General features: G+C 39.3%; 2 protein-coding genes across 2 annotated transcripts; one reads left to right on the forward strand and one right to left on the reverse strand.

Annotated features, from left to right (window-relative positions):
• Positions 1-2,593: 2,593 nt before the first annotated feature.
• Positions 2,594-9,480, reverse strand: LOC132641844 (nudix hydrolase 1-like). Its single transcript, XM_060358935.1, has 2 exons — positions 9,291-9,480; positions 2,594-3,046 (listed from the first exon to the last, which is right to left on the reverse strand). The coding sequence occupies exons 1-2, from the start codon at positions 9,430-9,432 to the stop codon at positions 2,751-2,753; spliced, it is 438 nt and encodes a 145-aa protein (XP_060214918.1). The 5' UTR covers positions 9,433-9,480; the 3' UTR covers positions 2,594-2,750.
• An 821-nt stretch (positions 9,481-10,301) lies between these two features.
• LOC132641847 (putative late blight resistance protein homolog R1B-17) lies at positions 10,302-17,349 on the forward strand. The gene is made up of 3 exons (XM_060358937.1): positions 10,302-10,645; positions 11,305-15,366; positions 15,448-17,349. The coding sequence occupies exons 2-3, from the start codon at positions 11,351-11,353 to the stop codon at positions 16,610-16,612; spliced, it is 5,181 nt and encodes a 1,726-aa protein (XP_060214920.1). The 5' UTR covers positions 10,302-10,645; positions 11,305-11,350; the 3' UTR covers positions 16,613-17,349.
• Positions 17,350-21,144: the final 3,795 nt, after the last annotated feature.

The following is a 21,144-nucleotide window of genomic DNA, read 5'->3' on the forward strand; positions in this document are numbered from 1 at the left end:
CGTTCTCCAATTTTTAGATGGGGGAAATGACACTAACGCGAGTAATCACTTTTGCACCCCAATGGCTCGTTTGGTACGAGGAATAAGGATAAATTATCCCGGAATATATTCAAGATGGGCTTATCCCACATTTGGTTGGGATAAAATCACAGTATAACTAATCCCGGGATTACAAATCCCGGGATTGTAGTATTATTTTATCCTTGTGGGAAGATGTAATAACTAATCCCAGGATTATCCTGGGATAACTTGTTTCCAACCAAACAACCCCTAAGATAAATAAATAAAAGTATATATTTTCATGAACTTTTAGATTAACGATTCCTTAGGAATCCAACATGACGCGTGGTGTCCCAAAAGTGTCCGGTTTGAACTTTTGTGCCCGCTTAACAAATCTTTAAGAAATGACTTTAACTTGAAAAACTTTGCGAGGAAGAACTTTTGTTGCCCATCAGACATAAGTTCTAGCTTTTGCATATAAGACAGAACTTAGTGGTCAATTGAGATTTATGTCTACAACTTATGCTTGATAGACAACAAAAGCTTTGCCTAGCGAATTTTCTAAAGTAAGGGCCATCTTAAAAAAAAAAAAATGATTAAGCGGAGCCAAATTATTAAGACCACCCGTTGGGAAGGCCATTTGTGAACTTAGTCGTGGACTCATGTCACGACTTAGGCCTGACTATCAACGTGTTGTCCATTTTAGCCCGACTCCTCTGAGCTACTTCAAGGCTTTTGGGCCTCACAAATTTGTGAGCTTGAGCTTTAAAAAAAAAAAAAAACAAAGATGTCTGGTACTAGAATCTTGAACTTGCGTTATGTGAACCCTAACTTTTCCCACTTATTTCAATGTGAAATTTACCTAAAGAAAGTTTCATAATGAATCCCTTTCGAGTTCAATAAGTTGTTACATTCACCCCTTTAGGGGTCTTACCGCTTTTATTGAAGCTTGTCCCACCACCGTATTAGAGGAGATATTGGCTCTCAAACCACTATGTCGCGGTCCAAACCCAATTGTCAAGGTATTGTCGGTTTTAACCTGACCCCCCGGATAACCTCAAACTTCTAGATTTCACGATTTTGCCCCTATGAGCTTTAAACCAAAAGGTGTCTTGACACTTGAATCCTCGATGCACCCTTATATGGCCTCTACCTTTCTATTCCTCCACCTTTCTATTCCGATGTGAGATTTGGCGTAGATGAGTTTCACAACGAACCTCCTTTCCAGTTCAATTGCCAGCAGTCCATGAGCGGTTACACACCTACACTCACCCCCTTAGGAACTTGACCGCTGAAATTATTAACTTGTAACTTGCTCAGCTAATCCTTATATGTTCATAGTGCACAGTTAAGTGCATGCATTAGATGCACAAATATTCAGCTGCATTTGAGAACTTTGGTCAGTCTCTTTAGATGATATGAGTATTAGCTATTTTGATATGCTCTCAAGTCTTGACTCCTCGTGTTATCAGGAATTTACACACCAAGAATGGTGCAAAGAGTGCCTAACATCAGAATTCATCATCATTTTATATTACACTGCAATTCTTGAGTTGTACAAGGCGAGTACAGTGGTGTAGGGTTTTAATTTCATTTCTTAAAGGAAGAGTACTATATCTTCTCGTTTTAACTAGTGTGTATTTCAGGTGCGTCAACAAAATATCACAAACTCTAAAATGGGGTTAGGGGTCACGAAAATGAAGAACAATTAACATAGCTCAGCAGACAATATTAATTCAAATATATACTAGCAAAGCAATATTCTGAAAGAGAGCCTTGGCACAACAACAAGAGTTGTAGAAGTGTGATCCGGAAGTCACGGGTTCAAGCCGCGGAAACAACCTCTTGCAGAGATGTAAGGCTTGGCCTGTTCCTGGACTCGCTCGATGAAACCTAACCATGTATTCCATGTGAGTAAATTGACTTCAATTAGACCAATCCGCCCTACAGAAAAACGTGCCCACAAGGGCAGCACCAAACATTGTAGATAACCTACTAAGGAAGAAGTTGAATATATCATAGGTGACCGCACCATGGGCTACCCGTACACCCGCTACATGAGTGCAATACTACTTAGTCAAGTAGAAAAGCAACCTGAGAGCGAGGCAAGCCGAGAATGGGCTAAGACATGCGATTCGAAGACAAGTCAGAGATTACTATACAGTCTCGCAAAGCGATTCTCAACGAGGACGTTGGCATAGCAGAAGCTTAGTGCACTAAATTGCCCTTTTAAGATATCACATTCTAGAATGACTCGACATTACAAAAAGAACAGTGCATCAATGTTTAACTAGCGAGGAAATATACATTACTACAATGAGTCAAGCTTTACGTAATTTTGATAGGCTCTCGACTTCTCATATTATCATAAATCTACACGTCAAGGAGGTTGCAGTGGTGCCTAGCATCAGAATTCATCTTCTCATATTACGGAGCTATTCTTGAGCTGTACAAGGTGAGTAGTTAGGAAGAGTACCTTCTCTTCTTCTCGTTTTATAAGGTTCAGGTGCATCAGCAAAATATCACAAACCCTTATTGGGTTAGGTGTTAAAAAAATGAAGAAAATTTAGCATAGCACAACTGACAATACCAATTCAAATATACTAGTAATAATTAACATAGAAGCATTTTATAATCACTTGCCATTACAAAAACAGTGCATCAGTTTTTAACTAGCAAGGAAATATACATTACAACAATGAGGCAAGTTACTCGCAGCAGCATCCAATCCTAAATACTTTGCAAAACAGTTAACTAGCAGTAATTGGAAAAGGATTAAAGCCACTTTGGACCATATCTTCTAAAGGACCAAAAAGTGGTTTAGGGAGATTGTTCCATTCATACCAATCCCAACCAGCACATTTCTCAGGTTCAAGTGTTTCAGGCTTCTGGTTAACATCAGCAGGGACTGCTCTCATGAATATGCAAACTCTGTGCACTGTCTCTGAGATGACGTTGTTGGTCACTGTTAGATACTCTATTTTATCAATTCCTAACCCTGTTTCCTCCTTCACCTCCCTCGCTGCGCAATCTTCAAAGCTTTCCCCTATAACAAATGAACGACCCAACAACAAAATCGATTAAGCATTTTACCAGACAATATGCTATACAGTATCGCTTTTTAGTTTTGACATTGTGAGAAGTGTTGGGTATTTATAGAAATGAAAGCATGAGAGCAGGAACTGATTCACAAAGGTCTAACAAAGATTAGGCACAAGTAAAGATTCAAAACCAAATTGTCTACTTCTATTAACAAAACTTGTGAAATTTATACTACTGTTTGGAAAAAAGCATTAGAATTGTACGATTAATAGTTGAAATATCCTACTATACTTGTCAAAAAAAAAAAAAAAAGAGCAAGTGTGTTTATTTCTAGCACCACTCGGTTGTATTACAGATTGCTGCATTACATTTCTATGACAGAAAGAAACGAATCGTCTCATCTCTAATCATATATTAGGTTGTGATTCTGAAACAATTTCCAATTTCTTAAAGAAAAAAATTTGGATGTGTTGTCTATGGTTCTAGACTAGTTTTACATTTATTTCAATTCTTTCTAAAGTGTAATTCAAATATTCAAAAGCAAACAGGATACTAATATCTCTCAAAGAAACATAGAAAACAAACAGTAAGAACTAGAAGATTCAACTTTAATCGCAAACATAAAAAGGGATTTTCTTCTTCTTTCCGCTCATCCCTCAAGATTTAGCAAATGGACTGTTATGGCTGTGCTCCAGCCATTGTGGAGTTCCTACACTGCTTTCAGTGTTGCCACAGCCCCTTTATCTGTTGCCACCATCCAAACCATCCTAATGTGCGGGCTATCCTAAATCTTTCAACAAACACTAATTACCCGTTGCCCGTACTACTTAAACCAGTGATAACATACCATCATGAGCCATCCGTGGAATTTCATGAAGACAATGTCAAATGATACATCCATCAAAAGCTGATGGACTTTGATCTTATAAGAAAGTGGTTGCTTGGTACTATAGAAGACTATCAATGGGTGATTAGTGTCGTAACTTCAATTTTAATGGTGACTTCTACTTTGATCATTTAGTAGGCGTTTGGACATGCGGTTTGAAACCATGAGATGAAATCAGCGTTTGGACATGCATTTCATCTCATGGTCTCAAATCATGGTTTGAAACCCCAAATTATCCAAAAAGGCATGATTTGGGGTTTGAAACCATACAACAACAACAACAACAAGCCCAGTATAATCCCACCATGTGGGGTCTGGGGAGGGTAGAGTGTGCGCAGACCTAACCCCCACCTTGAAAGGTAGGGCGGCTGTTTCCGAAAGACCCTCGGCTCAAGAGAGGAGAACAAGAGAGGAAAAAAAGACAAAAGGTTAGATAGGACCAAGCATATCGAAAACAATATGAAAGCAAAAAATAACAAAAGCGAGAAAGTCATGGTAGAACAGTCCGGAAAGAAAAGAGCATTAACTACTATAGATAACTAAGATAACCAAAGTACAACGGCCCAACAAATATAAGCAGCAATCAAATGCAGAAATCAAATGACAATAAACAAATGAGCAAAACTACAACTACTATGGTGAAAGGATTAGCCACCTAACCTTCTATCCTAATCTGAGTCCTCCACAACCTCCTATCTAAGGTCATGTCCTCGGTGAGCTGAAACTGTGTCATATCCTGTCTAATCATCTCTCCCCAATACTTCTTCGGCCTCCCTTTGTCTCTCCTGAAACCGTCTATAACCAACCTCTCACACCTCCGCACTGGGGCATCTGTGTCTCCCTCTTCACATGCCCAAACCATCTCAGCCTCGCTTCCCGCATCTTGTCTTCCACCGATGCCACTCCCACCTTGTCTCGGATATCTTCATTCCTAATTCTATCCCTCCTTGTGTGCCCACATATCCACCGCAGCATTCGCATTTTCGCGACTTTCATCTTCTGAACGTGAAATTTCTTGACTGGCCAACACTCCGCCCTGTACAATAAGGTCGGTCTAACCACACTTTGTAGAACTTGCCTTTAAGTTTTGGTGGCACTTTCTTATCACACAGCACTCCGGAGGCGAGCCTCCATTTCATCCACCCTGCACCAATACGATGTGAAACATCGTCGTCGATATCCCCATCTCCCTGTATAATAGACCCAAGATACTTGAAACTTCCTTTCTTTTGAATGGCCTGGGTACCAAGCCTCACTTCCTCATCAGCCTCACGCGGTAGGCCACTGAACTTGCACTCCAAGTATTCTGTCTTGGTTCTACTCAATTTAAATCCTTTAGATTCCAACGTCTGTCTCCAGCCCTCTAGCTTGTCGTTAACTCCGTTGCGAGTCTCGTCAATCAGGACTATGTCATCCGCGAACAGCATACACCAAGGCACCTCACCTTGTATTTGTCACGTCAATTCATCCATCACCAGGGCGAATAGAAACGGGCTACGAGCTGATCCCTGATGCAACCCCATCATAATAGGGAAGTGCTCCGAGTCTCCTTCTACCGTCCTTACCCTGGTCTTAACTCCATCATACATGTCCTTTATCGCTCTAATGTACACCACAGGTACACCTTTAGCCTCCAAGCATCTCCATAGGACCTCTCTTGGCACTTTGTCGTAGGCCTTTTCTAGGTCAATGAATACTATGTGCAAGTCCCTCTTCCGCTTCCTATACTGCTCCACCAATCTCCTTACAATATGAATGGCTTCTGTAGTCGAGCGCCCCGGCATGAATCCAAACTGGTTCTCTGAAATAGACACACCTCTCCTCACCCTCATTTCCATCACCCTTTCCCACACTTTCATAATGTCTCCCTTGTTCTTGTACACGGGAATCATTATACTCCACCTCCATTCTTCCGGCATCTTCGTTGTCTTGAAAATGACATTAAATAACCCAGTCAATCACTCCAAGCCTACCCTGCCTGCATTCTTCCAAAATTCCCCAGGAATCTCGTCAGGTCCGGTCGCTCTTCCCCTGCGCATCCTACGAACAACTCCCTTAACCTCCTCAACCTTTATACTCCTACAATATCCAAAGTTGCGACGCCTATCCGAGTGCTCCAAGTCTCCCAACACAATGTCTCTGTCCCCTCCTTCGTTCAAGAGTTCATGAAAGTATGACTGCCATCTCTGTCTAATGCGAGATTCCTGTACCAACACTTGGCCATCCTTGTCCTTGATGCACTTCACTTGATCCAAGTCGCGTGCCTTCCTCTCTCTCGCCTTGGTGAGCTTAAATAGCTTTTTATCCCCACCTCTGTCCTCTAGTTCTGCATAAAGGCGTTCAAAGGCAGCCGTTTTAGCCGCCGAAACTGCCAACTTCGCCTCCTTTCTCGCCATCTTATACTTTTCCCCTGTTCGTTCGCTTCTCTTCATCATCCTTGCTATCTACCAACTTCACATATGCCTGCTTCTTTGCTTCTACCTTCCCTTGGACTTCTCCATTCCACCACCAATCCCCTCGGTGCCCACCACGGCGGCCTCGTGAGACCCCCAATACCTCTCTAGCTGCTTCCCTAATGCAACTGGCCGTCCTATCTCACACACTGCTCGCATCCCCCCTACTATTCCATACTCCCATAGCCATCAACTTCTCCCCCATCTCTAGGGCACTAGACGGAGTCAAACTTCCCCACCTAATCCTCAGTCGGTCATCTACGACTTTAAATATAAAACTTGACCCATAAGTTTATATTTTATAAAAAAGACCCATAAGTTGGTAAAATATTTTTAACAACTACTCCCACCAACCATTTACCAACCTCATTAACTTCCACCAACCTTTATTTATGTCTACCATGTGGGAGGATTATATTAAAGAGTACTTACATTACTATTCATGTTAAATTTTCGTTTTTATTGAACTAAAGTTTGATCAATAGATGTTGTATTTTATAGAAAGGTCTTCTAGTAGCGTATTTATTTTGCTATGAACTATGACTTGCTCATTTGGTAAGATTGCATAAGAATTAGGAATGTTTTGATAGTTTTCACAACTTGTGGAGTTTTTATGTCTATAAGAGAAAATACAACTTAAGATGTCCACATTACATGTCCAAACATGGTTTCAAACCATGTCCAAACGGCTCCTTAGAACAATGCCACTGTCTGGTTTTGACTTGAGAATGATTTCTTGAAGGTAAATAAAGGACAGATTCATGTGTTGAGAATGTGCATCAGAAAGCATTACCCATCATGGTCTTTAGATGGACCTCGTGGTTCTTTGTTTTTTTGGATCAAAATCCTCTCTCGTTCCAATTTGTATTGCATTGCCTCTACTAGCTGCAACTCTCTTTGCAAAAGAGGCAACTTTTCAATAGTCTCTGTTGTATGTAGATAAAGCGACACTGTCTCGTGCTAGGCCAAGTGCAAGTAGAAATGGGCTTGCTTCACCCCGTTCTTACTAGGTTTCGAATTAGGTGTGTCGATAAAGATACTGATGAGTTGAAGTCCAGGGCCATTGACAACAAATAAGGGTATATACCAAAATTTTGCAAGACTCGTAATCACATTTCTAATGATGCCTGCAAATCTCAAAGGTGACCTAAGGAACCTTGCCAATTACAAATACACGGGAAAGGTTAATGAAGTGAACAGGTCAAGGTTTTGGGTTCAAAAGAAACAACATGCAAGTTGTATAACAACGTTAATGTGCGTAGCAATGTGCAGCCTGTTGATCTGGATCCTCTAATCCTAGGACTTAATGCATATTATGGACCACACCAAACACAAATATTGCTTCAAACTTATACTCAGAATTACAAGGCTGCAACCAAATCTAAGTTGAGTTGCAGCATCTGGGCTATGAACATGATTACTTATTGATCCTATAGTTGAATGCGACTGTGAACATGTAAATATGCTAACTGAATAACCAAATTGTAGAAGCTGTTTTTTCTGGTGAAAGCACAACTACTTTCAGTAAAATGCCAAGTTATTAGAGAATCCGAGAGTAGGATGCCCAAGTGATGCATGCTCCTATTTCAGAGCCTTTTTGAAGCAAGATATAACCCGAAAATATGCTTCTTTTCTACTTTGACGAGCTGCAAGGTCTACCCCTTTAAGAGTGTCTGCAACTTCAAGTGTACAACATAAAAATACAATTTGTCTCACTTGTCTGCCTAGAGAATGACATACCAATTGTTTGCCTGGTGTCTGATACCCGCTTTAGGCTCCCGGCTAATGTGGATTCAGGCTATGTTAGGCCCACTAAAGGGGAAAGAGCGCCGGCTATGATTTTTTTATTCACACAGCTTGAAGGATGGAAGGATCCTCCATTTCACCAAACATGGCCAAGGCTAGAAGGTTATGTAAGGGCTCGACTGAATCCGGTAGATTTAATCCAAACCCCGTCTTTGTGTCAAAACATTCACTAAATAGGTATAAAATTTAAATTCAAAACTCAATTACTAAGATCTGATGTGGCTATCCTAGCATTAAGAACTTATGAAGTTCAAATCCCAGTTCTGCCTCAGCCACCACAACCCTTGTGGTGAGGGTTGATTGTTATCTTTTAGACTATGCTGAAGTACTTTTTTTTTACCCCTCCCTAGAAGCTTCCCCTTTGTTTCGACTCAAACCACGACCTTAAAAGATTGAAGCTAGAGGTGCTTACCACCTGAGCAACCCCTCTCAGATTGTTCTTTAATATAAAATAAAGTAAAGATGCTAAATTTAACTACCTCCGGATCAAAATAAATGTTCCCCTAGTCTTTTTCACAAAAACTAACTCCTATGATTTTTTTTTAGATATTTTAACTAAACTAACCTTAATTAATACTCTCTTCGGATAAAAAAAAATATCCACTTAGCCTTTTTTTTTTGTCAAAAAAATTATTCACTTATTAAATCAAGAAGTAATTAATCTTATCTTACCAGATTTGTGATCAAATCCCAAATGTTTATTTAATTAGGGATAATTTAATCAATTTTTTTTTGGGAGTGAATAGTTTCTCAAGGGTGCGCAAATGGCAAGTTCACTTGCCTATTTAGAGCCTGTTTGGATGGGCTGATGTCTATAAACTGCAAATAGCTTATAAGCTAAAAATTTTTTTTTTTGGCTTATAAGATGTTTTCAGCTTATAAGCTGCTTTAGACAAGCTATGTCAAATGAGCCCAATTATTTTTTTAATTTATTTTAAGCACAAAATAACTTTAAGCTGGTCAGCCAAACACTCAAAAAAACTGAAACAGCATATAAACAACTTATAAACAACTTTTAAGCCAATCCAAACGGCTCTTATTGCCTTGAGTAAATAGGGGCAAATATGGAACACAGGAAAAAGATATTAACGGGGTGTACTAACCGAACTCAAGGTGACCGCCAGGAAGTGCAAAAGTGCTATGACCGACAGCAGACAGACGTTTACCTAACAGAACTTTACTACTTCCCTTTATAACAAACACTGCTACTCCCACTTTTGGCACCCGAGTTGACGCCGTTTCCATTTTTCCGGCACCCCAATAAATTTTACATTGCTGTGGAGTGTATTTATAATTGAGAAAAAAAAAAAAAGTTTGGTTAAGTGGTCCAGTTACTTTTTTTGGAGTCGAAAACGACTTGGAAGATGTAGGGTCATGCACGGACCCGAAAACAATTACTCCCTCGGTCCCAATTTAATAGCCTATTTAGCCCATCTTCTAAGATTAATTTATTTTAAAAAATATTTTTTACAAAATAATTTATATTTAGTCAATTAATTTAAATAACACTTTTAAACAGTAATTAGCATTTGATCAAATTTTTAAAAAGTGTATTTTTATTTAAAATGCTTTGCTAAAAAGTGTTTATGGGAAAAAATTATTTTTCTTAGCTTCTAAAAAATTATTTCTACTATTACCAGAAAGTACTTATTTTCACTTAAAAGTTTTGGCCAAATACCTTATTTTTTTTTTAAATAAACACTTTTAGAGAAAAATAAGCTTAGCAAAACACGCTATAAGTGTCTTACTTGTCTTTTTGGTTTGTCCAAAAAATAGTATCTCTTTCTATATTTAATAAGTTTTTCAATCCTAACATTCTAGGTGACAAGTTTAAGACCTCAACATTTAAAGGACTACACACATATATTTAATTTAAGATCACAAAATTCAAAAGTCTTTTTATTTTTTTAATTTTGTGTCAAGTTAAACTAAGACACTTAAATCGAGACGGACAGAGTGTACTCCTTCAGTCCCAAGTCAATTGGTTCACAATCTTGTTTTTTCCAAATCTTCTCCATAAATTTTCATGACAAAAACAAAGTCAGTATGTGGAACTAGAAGAAGAAGAAGAGATAATGATAAAATATGGAGTAGAAGAAGAGAAAAAAGAAAGATGAGAACATGAGAGAAGGAAATGAATAAAAAAATTTGAATTTTGAATATAAAAAGTAGGTAAATATTAATTTTTGTCCCAAAGTTGATCTGGTCGAGGTGACCTTTTATTTCACATGCATGATGCATATGTAAATAAATGCATTAAAAAATCATTCAAATTTCAATGCACAACAAATCAGGCAGCACAGATCTCAATTTCTTCCTACCACTGCTCAAGTTTTTCCTTACTTTGTTATGAACTAGAGCTCTTCTCACTTGTGAGAAATTAATTTCCAGCAGGGGGAAAAGTAAGTTGTGATAGTGCATTTACTTAAGTGTTGGCATTGGAACAAAAATAACAAAGGTGAGATTTTTTTCTGCTACTGATAGTCCATGTGGCATATAGTTGTTTTCTTTTGCTGATAAAGGCTAAATTAATAGTTAATTCTTCAATAATACAAATTAAGTCTGTACCCTTGTGAAAAAATGAATCAACTAGGCATCATTAGAGCTCAATAATGCATATTCTAACTCCACCTTGAATATTCATAGCTTCCATAGGATATACATATATCAGTTATCACAGTAGGCTTGTTCCCACATGTTTTTTTTTTTTTTTGAGTGATTTAGCAGTTACACACAACAACAACAACAACAACATACTTAATGTAATCCCACAAGTGGGGTTTGGGGACAGTGGTGTGTACGCAGACTTCACACCTACCTTGTGACGGTAAAGAGGTTGTTTCCGAAAGACCCTCGGCTCAAGTAAAGCATATCAAAACAGGTTTAGAAAGGAAATACAGTAGTGAAGAACCCATTTTGAGAATAATGGGCAATGAACAGTATCAACAACAAATAATATGATAATTGAAGCAAAAGAATTAGCGGCCACACGCAGTTGAGGCAAATAGATTCATCCCTTGTTTGTTCCTTGGAATTTGGAAAACAGATAATTTTGAAGGAGTAAAATGCATGAATTTTATGTTTGTCAAAACTGCTCTGAAGATATATTACTTGCAGGATAAAATCACGAATCAAGCAACTCGGGGAGGTGGAAATTAAGTACATGGCTCAGAAGTGTTCGGAGTTGCATGGTAGCATTCACAATCTGATCAAGAAAGGGGAGGATTCAGATAGTGGGATGATTAGTCAACTGGACAAGGCTTCAAAGCGCCTACTTAGTGTAGCTTCATTTCTCAGGCAATTGGAGAGGGCTCAACGTAAGAACGCGATATCTGCACAACTAGAGGCACTATTTGAAAAAGCTCTTGAAGGCTTTCCTGAGAAGGATCCCTCCGTGTATTACAAAACGATCTCGAAGCTGCAGAAGATTATTAAAGCTTCAAAATCAAATAGTCAAATGATATCTAAGGTTCTGGAAATTATTAAGCTGGAGAATATTGCTGAGCAAATTAAAGCTTCAAAGCCATCAAAAGTATCTATCCCAATGGGGAAGATCACTAAGAAGATGGTGGGTTTTATCGACACTTTGCTAGAATATCTACAGTATCGTGACCTCTTCCCGTCTGTGCTTGACAGAAAGATGAGATATCTACGAGTCTTCTTATCTTCAACTGCAAAGCTGTGCATTGAGCATGAGAATATGATTGATCTCTTCACCCATATTGAGGATGTAGCATACACTGCAGCACACCTATATTTCTTAGGGCTAGCGTACAACATGGAAGACCGAAACCAGCCACGTGTGTTGGATCATGAATTTTCTAAATTGCTGGAAATGTTGAGTCCTTTAAGGCCTGAACTGAGGCAGATTTATTTGAGACTCTTGATAGCATTAAAGTCATCACGATCAGTGGCTACAATGACCGCCGAAAGTATGCTTGATTTTGTTAATGGTCTCCAAGAGGAGCTGCTAAGTTCTGATGCCAGTTTGAAAGTTACCTTTGATGATCGAATTTCGTGGCTACAACAAGGACTTTCTTCCATTTCTGGATTTCTCGATAGCATAGTATTAGAAAGTACTCCACTCGAAGAATTCAATTCTATTCAATCACATATTGAAGCTCTGGCCATTGAGGCAGCAATTGTGATCTACTCCTCCTATGATAAGGAAATGACTACTGAAATGGACCATGTGTCTTTTCTTTTTCAGCTCAAGTTTAATCATGTCAAGCTAGAAATCCATCTGATTCAGATGATAAACGGTGAAGCTATAATAGCTCCTCTAAGAGATCTGATTGATTATGTTCGGGAAAAGTTGATATTTTTGAGAACTTTTCTAATGGATTTATTGGAGCAGTGCAAGGAGCATACTAAGATGACAGATCTTTTGACCCTAATTCAATCTGTGACCACCCAAGCATGGTCAGTCATTAATTCTCTTTCTCATGACTCAGACCACAAACTCGTGGCCACGAAAATTAATCCCTTGCACTTCCAATTGCTTCTTAAGTTCAAGTTTATTAAAGCAGCGATTAGACAGATATGTCCCAGCATTTCTGAATCATCAACATCGAACCATCCTACAATAAATCTGCTGAATTTTCTTCCTATTAACTTTGAGGTCATTGATTCCTATATGAGCATGCTAAAATCCTCAAAGACGTCATCCTCGGATATCCCTATGATTCATGAGTTTTTTATGGGGTTTCATGAATACATTCTTGACAACCTGCTCCTGAAGGATGAAACTTATTCGACATTTATTGTTGCAGATCAGATTAAAAAGTTTTTCCATGGGTTGCTGCTCCTGGTAACATATCTTTTTGATCCTCTAGTTCAGGGAATTGGATGCATGAAGCAGAATGATCTCTTGACAGGATTCGGAGCTATGGTAGTTCAGGCTGAATCTGCTATCTGTTTAATTTATGAGGATGCTGTAGATAGCAACAAAAGTAGGAAGGTCAATCTTGTTCTTCAGTTTTTGACTATTGCTTTCAAGCTTATTGAATCTGAGCAAAGTTTTACGGATCTACTAAAGCACAAAGCCACTTTGAAAGCTCAAATTCTGGATCTGATTGAAAGTGCTAATGAAGATCTTGTTTTCCTTAGAGCTTTTCTCATGGATGTTCTCACGCAACATACAGAGCTTAATGAATTGCATGGTCTCTTGAAGCATGCTGAAGCGACTGCCCACAAATTAGCACAAATCAGTGGTTCTTGTTATGAAAGTTTCATTGACGGAAGCAACACTGAGAGGATGAGGCTTTCTTTATCTGATTTGCTACAAGAGATCGACTCTGTCAAGGTAGAGTTCAGAAAAGTATGCTTTCAACACCTAGATGCATCACCTTGCAACATGAAGGATGGAGAAGGCCTTATTAATTTCTTATTAGACCACCAGGACGGGCTGCTCCACTGTGATGCTTGTTCAATCCCTTTTCTGAAGAATCAGATCCCAATGGTCAAAGACAAGCTAGTGTCTTTGGGCTCTTTCCTTGCAGATATTGTACAGTATCGGCATATGCATCAAGAGATCAAAGACCTTCTGAAACGTATTCAAGATAGAAAGTATGTCTGTCTCTTCCCCATCAGGGATTATAGACCCACATGGTATTACATGTTATATCTTTCTGATGTCAAGCAATTGCTTAAGTTTGTTGAGGCAGAGGTCAAAATGATTTGTCTCAAAGTTCCAGATTCATCAAATTATAGCTTCCCCAAGACGAATGGATTAGGATTTCTCAATTGTTTCCTAGGAAAATTGGAGGAGCTGTTAAATTCTAAGCTCGATTCAATTATCAACCTAAAGCTTCAGATTGGATCAGTCAAAGAGGGCTTATTATGTCTAAGATTGTTGATTGGTCATTTTGCAGAAAGTGATTATGAGCATAATGAAGTTTATACAAGTGTTACTGAAATGGCATACAAGGCAGAGTTTGTCACTGACTTGTGCTTGACCTGTTCTCATCCACTCTGGTACAAAGTTCTTTGGATTTCCGAAGTTGTTCAGAATATTAAGCTCTTAATTGAAGTTGTCAGGGAGACTTGTGAAAGAAAGAAGATTGATGATACAGTGCCAGAAGTTGCAAAGACCTCCGCTAATGCGTTGCTATATTTATCCGCTAATCCTCCAAGAGAAAATGAAGAAATAGAGGCATTTCTGGATGCGACGAACATACTAAAGAAGCAGCTACTGGAAGGATCACCTCAGCTAGATGTTATCTCATTGGTCGGCATGCCTGGAATCGGTAAGACTACTCTTGCCGAGAAGATTTATAATGATCCAATAGTCACCTCTCACTTTGATGTCCGTGCTCAGTGTCGTGCGACTCAAGTATATTCATGGAGAGACTTGTTGCTAACCATTATGAATGGTGTGCTTGAACCTGCTGATCGTAATAAAAAGGAAGATGGCGAATTAGCTGATGAGCTACGTAAATTCTTGTTGACCAAGAGATTCTTAGTTCTCATCGATGACGTGTGGGACAATGAAGTGTGGGACGATTTGCATATGTGCTTCAAAGGTGCTCGTAATAGGAGTAGAGTTATTTTAACAACCCGACTGAACAGCGTTGCTGATCATGCTAAATGTGAAAGTGAACCCTATCATCTCCGTTTATTCAGTGATGATGAGAGTTGGGCATTATTACAGAAAGAGGTGTTTCGAGGGGAGAGCTGTCCACCTGAACTTGTTGATGTGGGGTTTCGAATAGCAAAATGTTGTGGAGGGTTGCCTCTCTTCATTGTATTAGTTGCTGGTGTTCTGCAAGAGAAAAAGAAAAAAATGGAATTGTGGAAAGAAATAGAAGAAAGTCTAGGTTCGCAGAATATTGGTAGCTTGGAAGAGACCATGTCTATGATTGGATTCAGTTACAAGAATTTACCACACCAGCTAAAGCCTTGTTTTCTCTACTTTGGCGGACTTTTGAAGGGCAAGGATATTCATGTCTCAAAATTGACTCGGATTTGGGTAGCTGAGGAGTTTGTACAAGCAAATGAGGAAGAAGGGCCAGAAGATGTTGCACAAGGTTTCTTGGCAGATCTTATTAGTAGAAATTTAGTGATGGATGTGGAGAAGAGACCCAATGGCAAGCTGAAAACGTGCCGCATTCATGATCTGTTGCATAAATTCTGCTTGGAAAAGGCCAAACAAGAGAATTTCTTTCGCCGTATCAATAGGTATAACTGTATAAGAACTGCACTAATTCTATTATATTATTTTTATCCTAACTCTCATTTTCTCTGTTTTTCTTTTATCAGATTCAGTGGAGAGGATATATTTCCCGAAAAGCCTAAGGAATACCGGTTGTTTGTTCACTCTTATGAGGATCAGATTGATCTATGGCAGCCATCTCACTCAAATGTTCGCTCTTTACTATTCAATGTGATTGATCCGGGTAACTTTTTATGGCCGTGTGATATCTCCTTCATCTTTAACAGCTTCAAACTTGTTAAAGTGTTGGATTTAGAATCACTAAACATTGGTGGGACTTTTCCCAGTGAAATACAATCCTTAATTCATTTGAGGTACTTTGCTGCTCAAACTGATGGAAACTCAATTCCTTCATCTATAGCTAAGCTTTGGAATCTTGAAACTTTTGTGGTTAGAGGATTGGGAGTGGAGATGATATTACCTAGTTCAGTTCTTAAGATGGTTAAATTGAGGCATATACGTGTAAAGCTTCGTGCTTCATTTAGTTTATATGAGAACGTAGGTGAATCACTTGCTGACTCTAAATTAGATAATCTGGAAACCTTTTCTACTCCTCATCTTGCTTATGGTGAGGATGCAGAGATGATATTGAGAAAGATGCCAAAATTGAGAAAGTTGAGTTGCATATTTTCAGGAACATTTGGTTATTCAAAGATAGTGATGGGAAGGTGTGTTCTTTTTCCCAGATTAGAGTTCCTAAGTCACCTCGAATCCCTCAAGATTGTTTCCAACAGTTGTCCAGCTAAACTTCCACATGTCTTCAATTTCCCCTCAAGACTAAGAGAATTGACTTTGTCAAAGTTTCGTCTACCTTGGAACCAAATCTTGATCATTGCAGCACTGCCTAACTTGGAGACTCTAAAGTTACTTGTCAGAGCCTTTGAAGGGGATGAATGGGAAGTGAATGATTCAGATTTCCCTGAACTCAAATACTTAGAGTTGGACGATCTCAATATTGCACAGTGGTCTGTCTCCGAGGATGCTTTTCCTATGCTTGAACATTTGGTCTTAACGAAATGTAAGCAGCTTAAGGAAATCCCTTCTCCATTTGATTACGCTATATCTCTAAGAAGAATTGAAGTAAATTGGTGCAGCTGGTCTGTTGCCAATTCAGCCATGGAAACTCAAAGAGCGCAGCACGAAGACATGTCAAATGATGCATTCACAGTTATTATACACCCTCCAGATTGGACTAGAGGATCATCTCCTTGACCCTTATCTAGTATGTTCTCAGAGTGTTCATCTGAGTATATTTCCACTCATTCATTTTCCTTTTACACCAGAAAACATTTTACCTGTTACACTTATTTCAGTTATCTGCTCTTATTGAAAGAAACTAAAAAAAAAAAAAAGGTTATCTGATTTATTCTTGAATCTGAGTGCTAAGATTTGTTCAAGTTTTTATGAGTACTGCACCATGTCTGCTGAGTGTTCGATATACCCTTCATATATCTCGTGAATTTTCTGGTAAGGAAGGAGATTTGCAATAAAAGAATTGAAACGGAATTTTCCTATCCATTTTTCTTGGTGGACGTTTCATTCAGTCTTGCAAGCAAAAGATGGAAGAGGACCTGCAAGGTGGATTTTTTGTTGAGGATTTTCAGCAAGAATTGAAGTGATCGAATAAATGTCAACAGTGATTTATGATGAAACTTGATGATAAGCCACGTATATTTCATACTTATTCAAGGAGGAAGAAGCAAAGAAATATAGAAATCCTGGAGGATTGAGCAGTTACTTAATAAGTTACTGAAAGTTATCTGCTAGGCAGTTTCTTACAGTTACTAGAAGTTATATGTTCCTATCATAAATGTAGTTTAGTAGTTATGGGTCATCCTATTATATAAATAATGCATCTTAGTATTGTAGGATGGTATGGTAACCATCTATTGTATGCAGACAGATTATTCTAAGAGATATGAGATGCTTGTGTCTCTTTATTAGTAAAATATCAGAGTAACTTCTCTTTATTTATCTATTTCTGAACCTCTGTTCCTATTATTGGTATCAGAGCAGTAAGATCTGCCATGGTTAACACACGGGCCAGCGCTTCAACCAGCGAACCCATCATGTCGACTAATGATCAGATCGGTCAACAATTGATCACTATAGCAGCGAAATTGGAAGCCATAGACGCTTTGGCTGCGGATGTTGCTGCATTAAAAGCGCAAAACAGTCAGAATCAGCAAGGAAAATCTAAAGTTTTACCGGAAGAGGGTGAGGTCGATAGCACTTGGAGGCATCCAGATACTTATCGGCGTTCACACACAAAGATGGAATTTCCGAAGTATGAGGGAGGAGATCCTCGAGGTTGGATTCTGAAAGCAGAAAAGTATTTTCAATATTATCAAACACCTGATGATTGCAAGGTTGATGTGGCTTCAATGTCTTTGGAAGGAGATGCATTGGATCTTTTTGCTTGGATCAACAGCGAAAGAACCATTTATTACTGGGATGAGTTGGTGAAAGTTATGCAAGAAACTTATGGACCCGCTGAATTTCAAAATCCAGATGAGCATTTGTGTAGTATCCAACAGACTGGATCGGTGTTCGAGTATAGGCAGGAATTTGCAAAACGAGCAGCACGTGTGCAAAATTGGCCGGAACACTGTTTGCTTGGAGTTTTCCTTAGTGGGCTCAAAGAAGACCTTCGTGTGGACGTAAGGATTCACAAGCCTCGATCTGTATATAAGGCAATGAGTCTGGCTTTAGAATATGAAGGAAAACTGGGACCAAATCGGTCCAGTAAGGTAACCGCTTGGCCTTCTGTATCAAGACCTTCATCAATTGGGACTTCCTCTCCAGCGGCTCGAGAATCGTTTAATTTTCAATCATCCCGCCAGCCAGTTACACGTCCTTTCCAACAACCATCACTTCCAAACACTCGCCAATTGAATTCTGAACAACAAATTCAGCGAGAAAAAGGCCTATGCTACCGTTGTGGAGACAAGTTTAGCCCTGGTCATCGTTGCAAACCTGGGACTTTTGCACATTTGGAGTTACTGGAAGAGGAGAACGATGTGCAACATGTTGAAGGTAAACAAAATGACGACATACCCCCAACTGATTTGGCAGAAATCTCCTTTCATGCAATTTTGGGCAAAGAATCTGCTTCAACTTTGAAGCTTCAAGGCACTCTTTGTGGGCGTAAAGTGCTGATGTTGGTTGACAGCGGCTCTACGCATAATTTTGTGGCTGAAGAACTTGTCGCGGAACTTGGGTTGGCAGTCCATCATGTTCCCACCTTCGGTGTCCAAATTGGAAATCGTGACATTATCAAATGCAATCGAATTTGCAAGGACTTGTCAGTCGAATTTCCTCAGTTGGTCATCACGCAAGATTTTTTCCCTTTTCTCATTGGTGGAGCAGACATTGTGTTGGGCATAAAATGGTTGGCTTCCTTAAACACAATACAAGCTAATTGGAATGAGATGTTTCTAATCTTCCAATTAGATGGAAAAACTTACAAGTTGCAAGGAGTTGCTCAGAAAACACTCGCAACAGCATCCTTTCAATCCTTGGTGGCCACAACCGAATATTCAGGTGACATCCCTACTTCGCATATGATACAACAACTCCTTAATGAGTTTAATGATGTCTTTTCAGAACCCAATTCCTTGCCCCCTTTTCGTCAATTCACTCATTCTATCCCTTTGCTTCCAAATTCAAAAACCCCTAATTTACGTCCATATCGGTATCCTTTCTCCCAAAAAACTGAAATTGAAAAACAAGTCTCTATTCTGTTGCAATCTGGTTTTATTCGTCCAAGTTCCAGTCCATTTGCGAGTCCTGTCCTGTTAGTTAAGAAAAAAGATGGTAGCTGGCGTATGTGTGTCGATTACCGTAGCCTTAATCAGATCACCATCCCAGATAAATACCCTATACCCAACATCGATGAACTACTTGACGAACTCCATGGGTCAACCATATTTTCTAAGATAGACTTGCGTTCTGGATACCACCAAATTCGTGTCAATCCTTCCGATATTTCTAAAACTGCTTTTCGCACTCATTCTGGCCATTATGAGTATGTTGTCATGCCTTTTGGTTTGACTAATGCTCCGTCCACATTTCAAGCCGCCATGAATGATCTTTTCCGCCCCTACTTGCGCAAATTCATCCTTGTCTTCTTTGATGATATTCTAGTCTACAGTCCTAACTCCCAGCAACATTATGAGCATCTTCGGACAACCCTTAGCCTTTTGTCTAGCCATTCTTACTATGCCAATCCAAAGAAATGTTTATTTGACCAACCACAAATTGGGTTTCTGGGTCACATAGTATCAAGTGAAGGTGTGGGGGTTGATCCTGAAAAGGTTGCTGCTGTCTTGGAATGGCCGTTACCTAAATCTATTAAGGAGCTACGTGGTTTTTTGGGTTTAACCGGGTATTACCGACGCTTTGTGCGTAATTATGGCATGCTGGCTCGTCCTTTGACTGACTTGACTAAGAAGGATGCATTTCATTGGAATGATGATGCTACTGATGCTTTCCACCAGTTAAAGGAAGCTTTGATTTCAGTTCCTGTTTTATGTCTTCCAGATTTTACTCAACCTTTTACGGTGGAATGTGATGCCTCTACAACAGGAATTGGTGCCATTTTGTTACAGAAGGATCATCCCATCGCATACTTCAGTAAAGGCTTGTCTTTTTCTAACAGAATCAAATCTGTCTATGACAGGGAACTCTTAGCCTTGGTGTTGGCTTTACAGAAATGGAAACATTATTTATTGGGGCGTCATTTTTTTGTGAAAACTGATCATTATAGTCTGAAATTCTTATTGGATCAGCGGATTACCACCGCCGAACAACAACGCCTTTTGTTGAAGCTTCTGCCTTTTGACTTCACTATCATTCATAAGCCTGGGCGTGAAAATATAGGAGCAGATGCTCTTTCTCGCAGGCCACATTCTGCCAGTCTTTTGGCTTTGGTGGTTCCTATTTCCATGGATTTCGGAAATTTGCAAGCCAAGTTGCAATCAGATCCTTATACAAAGGAACTTCTTTTACAGAAGCTTGATGATCCCACTTCTCTACCGGACTTTCAGATATCATCTAATCTTTTATACTACAAGTCCCGACTGGTCATTCCTGATGATTCTTTTCTTAAAGCTAAGATATTAGCTGAGGTTCATGATTCTCATGTTGGAGGACATGGTGGTTTCTTAAAAACTCTTAAACGGGTTTCCGAGAGTTTTTATTGGCCCCACTTGAAGAAAGATGTCAAGCACTATGTCCAAAATTGTTTGATATGCCAAAAAAATAAGTATCAGACACTTGCTCCAGCCGGTCTTCTACAACCTCTTCCTATTCCCGAGCGCGTTTGGGAAGATATTTCACTAGATTTCATTGTCGGCCTTCCAAAATCTGGTGGATTTGATTCAGTATTGGTGGTAGTGGATCGTTTCAGCAAATACAGTCATTTCATTGGCTTATCTCACCCATTTACTGCTAAATCTGTTGCTGGCCTCTTTTGCAAGGAAATTATCCGGCATCATGGCATCCCACGTTCAATTTTGTCTGATCGTGATGTTGTTTTCCTTAGTGCTTTTTGGCAGGAGCTCTTTCGCCTCAGTAATACTCGCCTTCGCATGGGCACTTCCTATCATCCTCAATCTGATGGCCAAACTGAGGTTGTCAATCGTTGTTTAGAGGCATACTTGCGCTGTTTTGCTCATGACCAGCCTCGCCAATGGAGTAAGTTTCTTGTTTGGGCTGAATATTCCTTCAATACCGGGTTTCAC

Source organism: Lycium barbarum, chromosome 5 (genome assembly GCF_019175385.1).
Source record: "Lycium barbarum isolate Lr01 chromosome 5, ASM1917538v2, whole genome shotgun sequence".
In the NCBI taxonomy this organism is placed as follows: domain Eukaryota; kingdom Viridiplantae; phylum Streptophyta; class Magnoliopsida; order Solanales; family Solanaceae; genus Lycium; species Lycium barbarum.

Coding starts and splice junctions, on each gene's coding strand:
- LOC132641847 (XM_060358937.1), top strand. CDS start 11,351: ATGGCTCAGAAGTGTTCGGAGTTGCATGGTAGCATTCACAATCTGATC. Junction 15,367..15,447: donor TTCTTTCGCCGTATCAATAG/GTATAACTGTAT, acceptor TTCTTTTATCAG/ATTCAGTGGAGAGGATATAT.
- LOC132641844 (XM_060358935.1), bottom strand. CDS start 9,432: ATGGAAACGGCGTCAACTCGGGTGCCAAAAGTGGGAGTAGCAGTGTTT. Junction 3,047..9,290: donor TGGCGGTCACCTTGAGTTCG/GTTAGTACACCC, acceptor CATTTGTTATAG/GGGAAAGCTTTGAAGATTGC.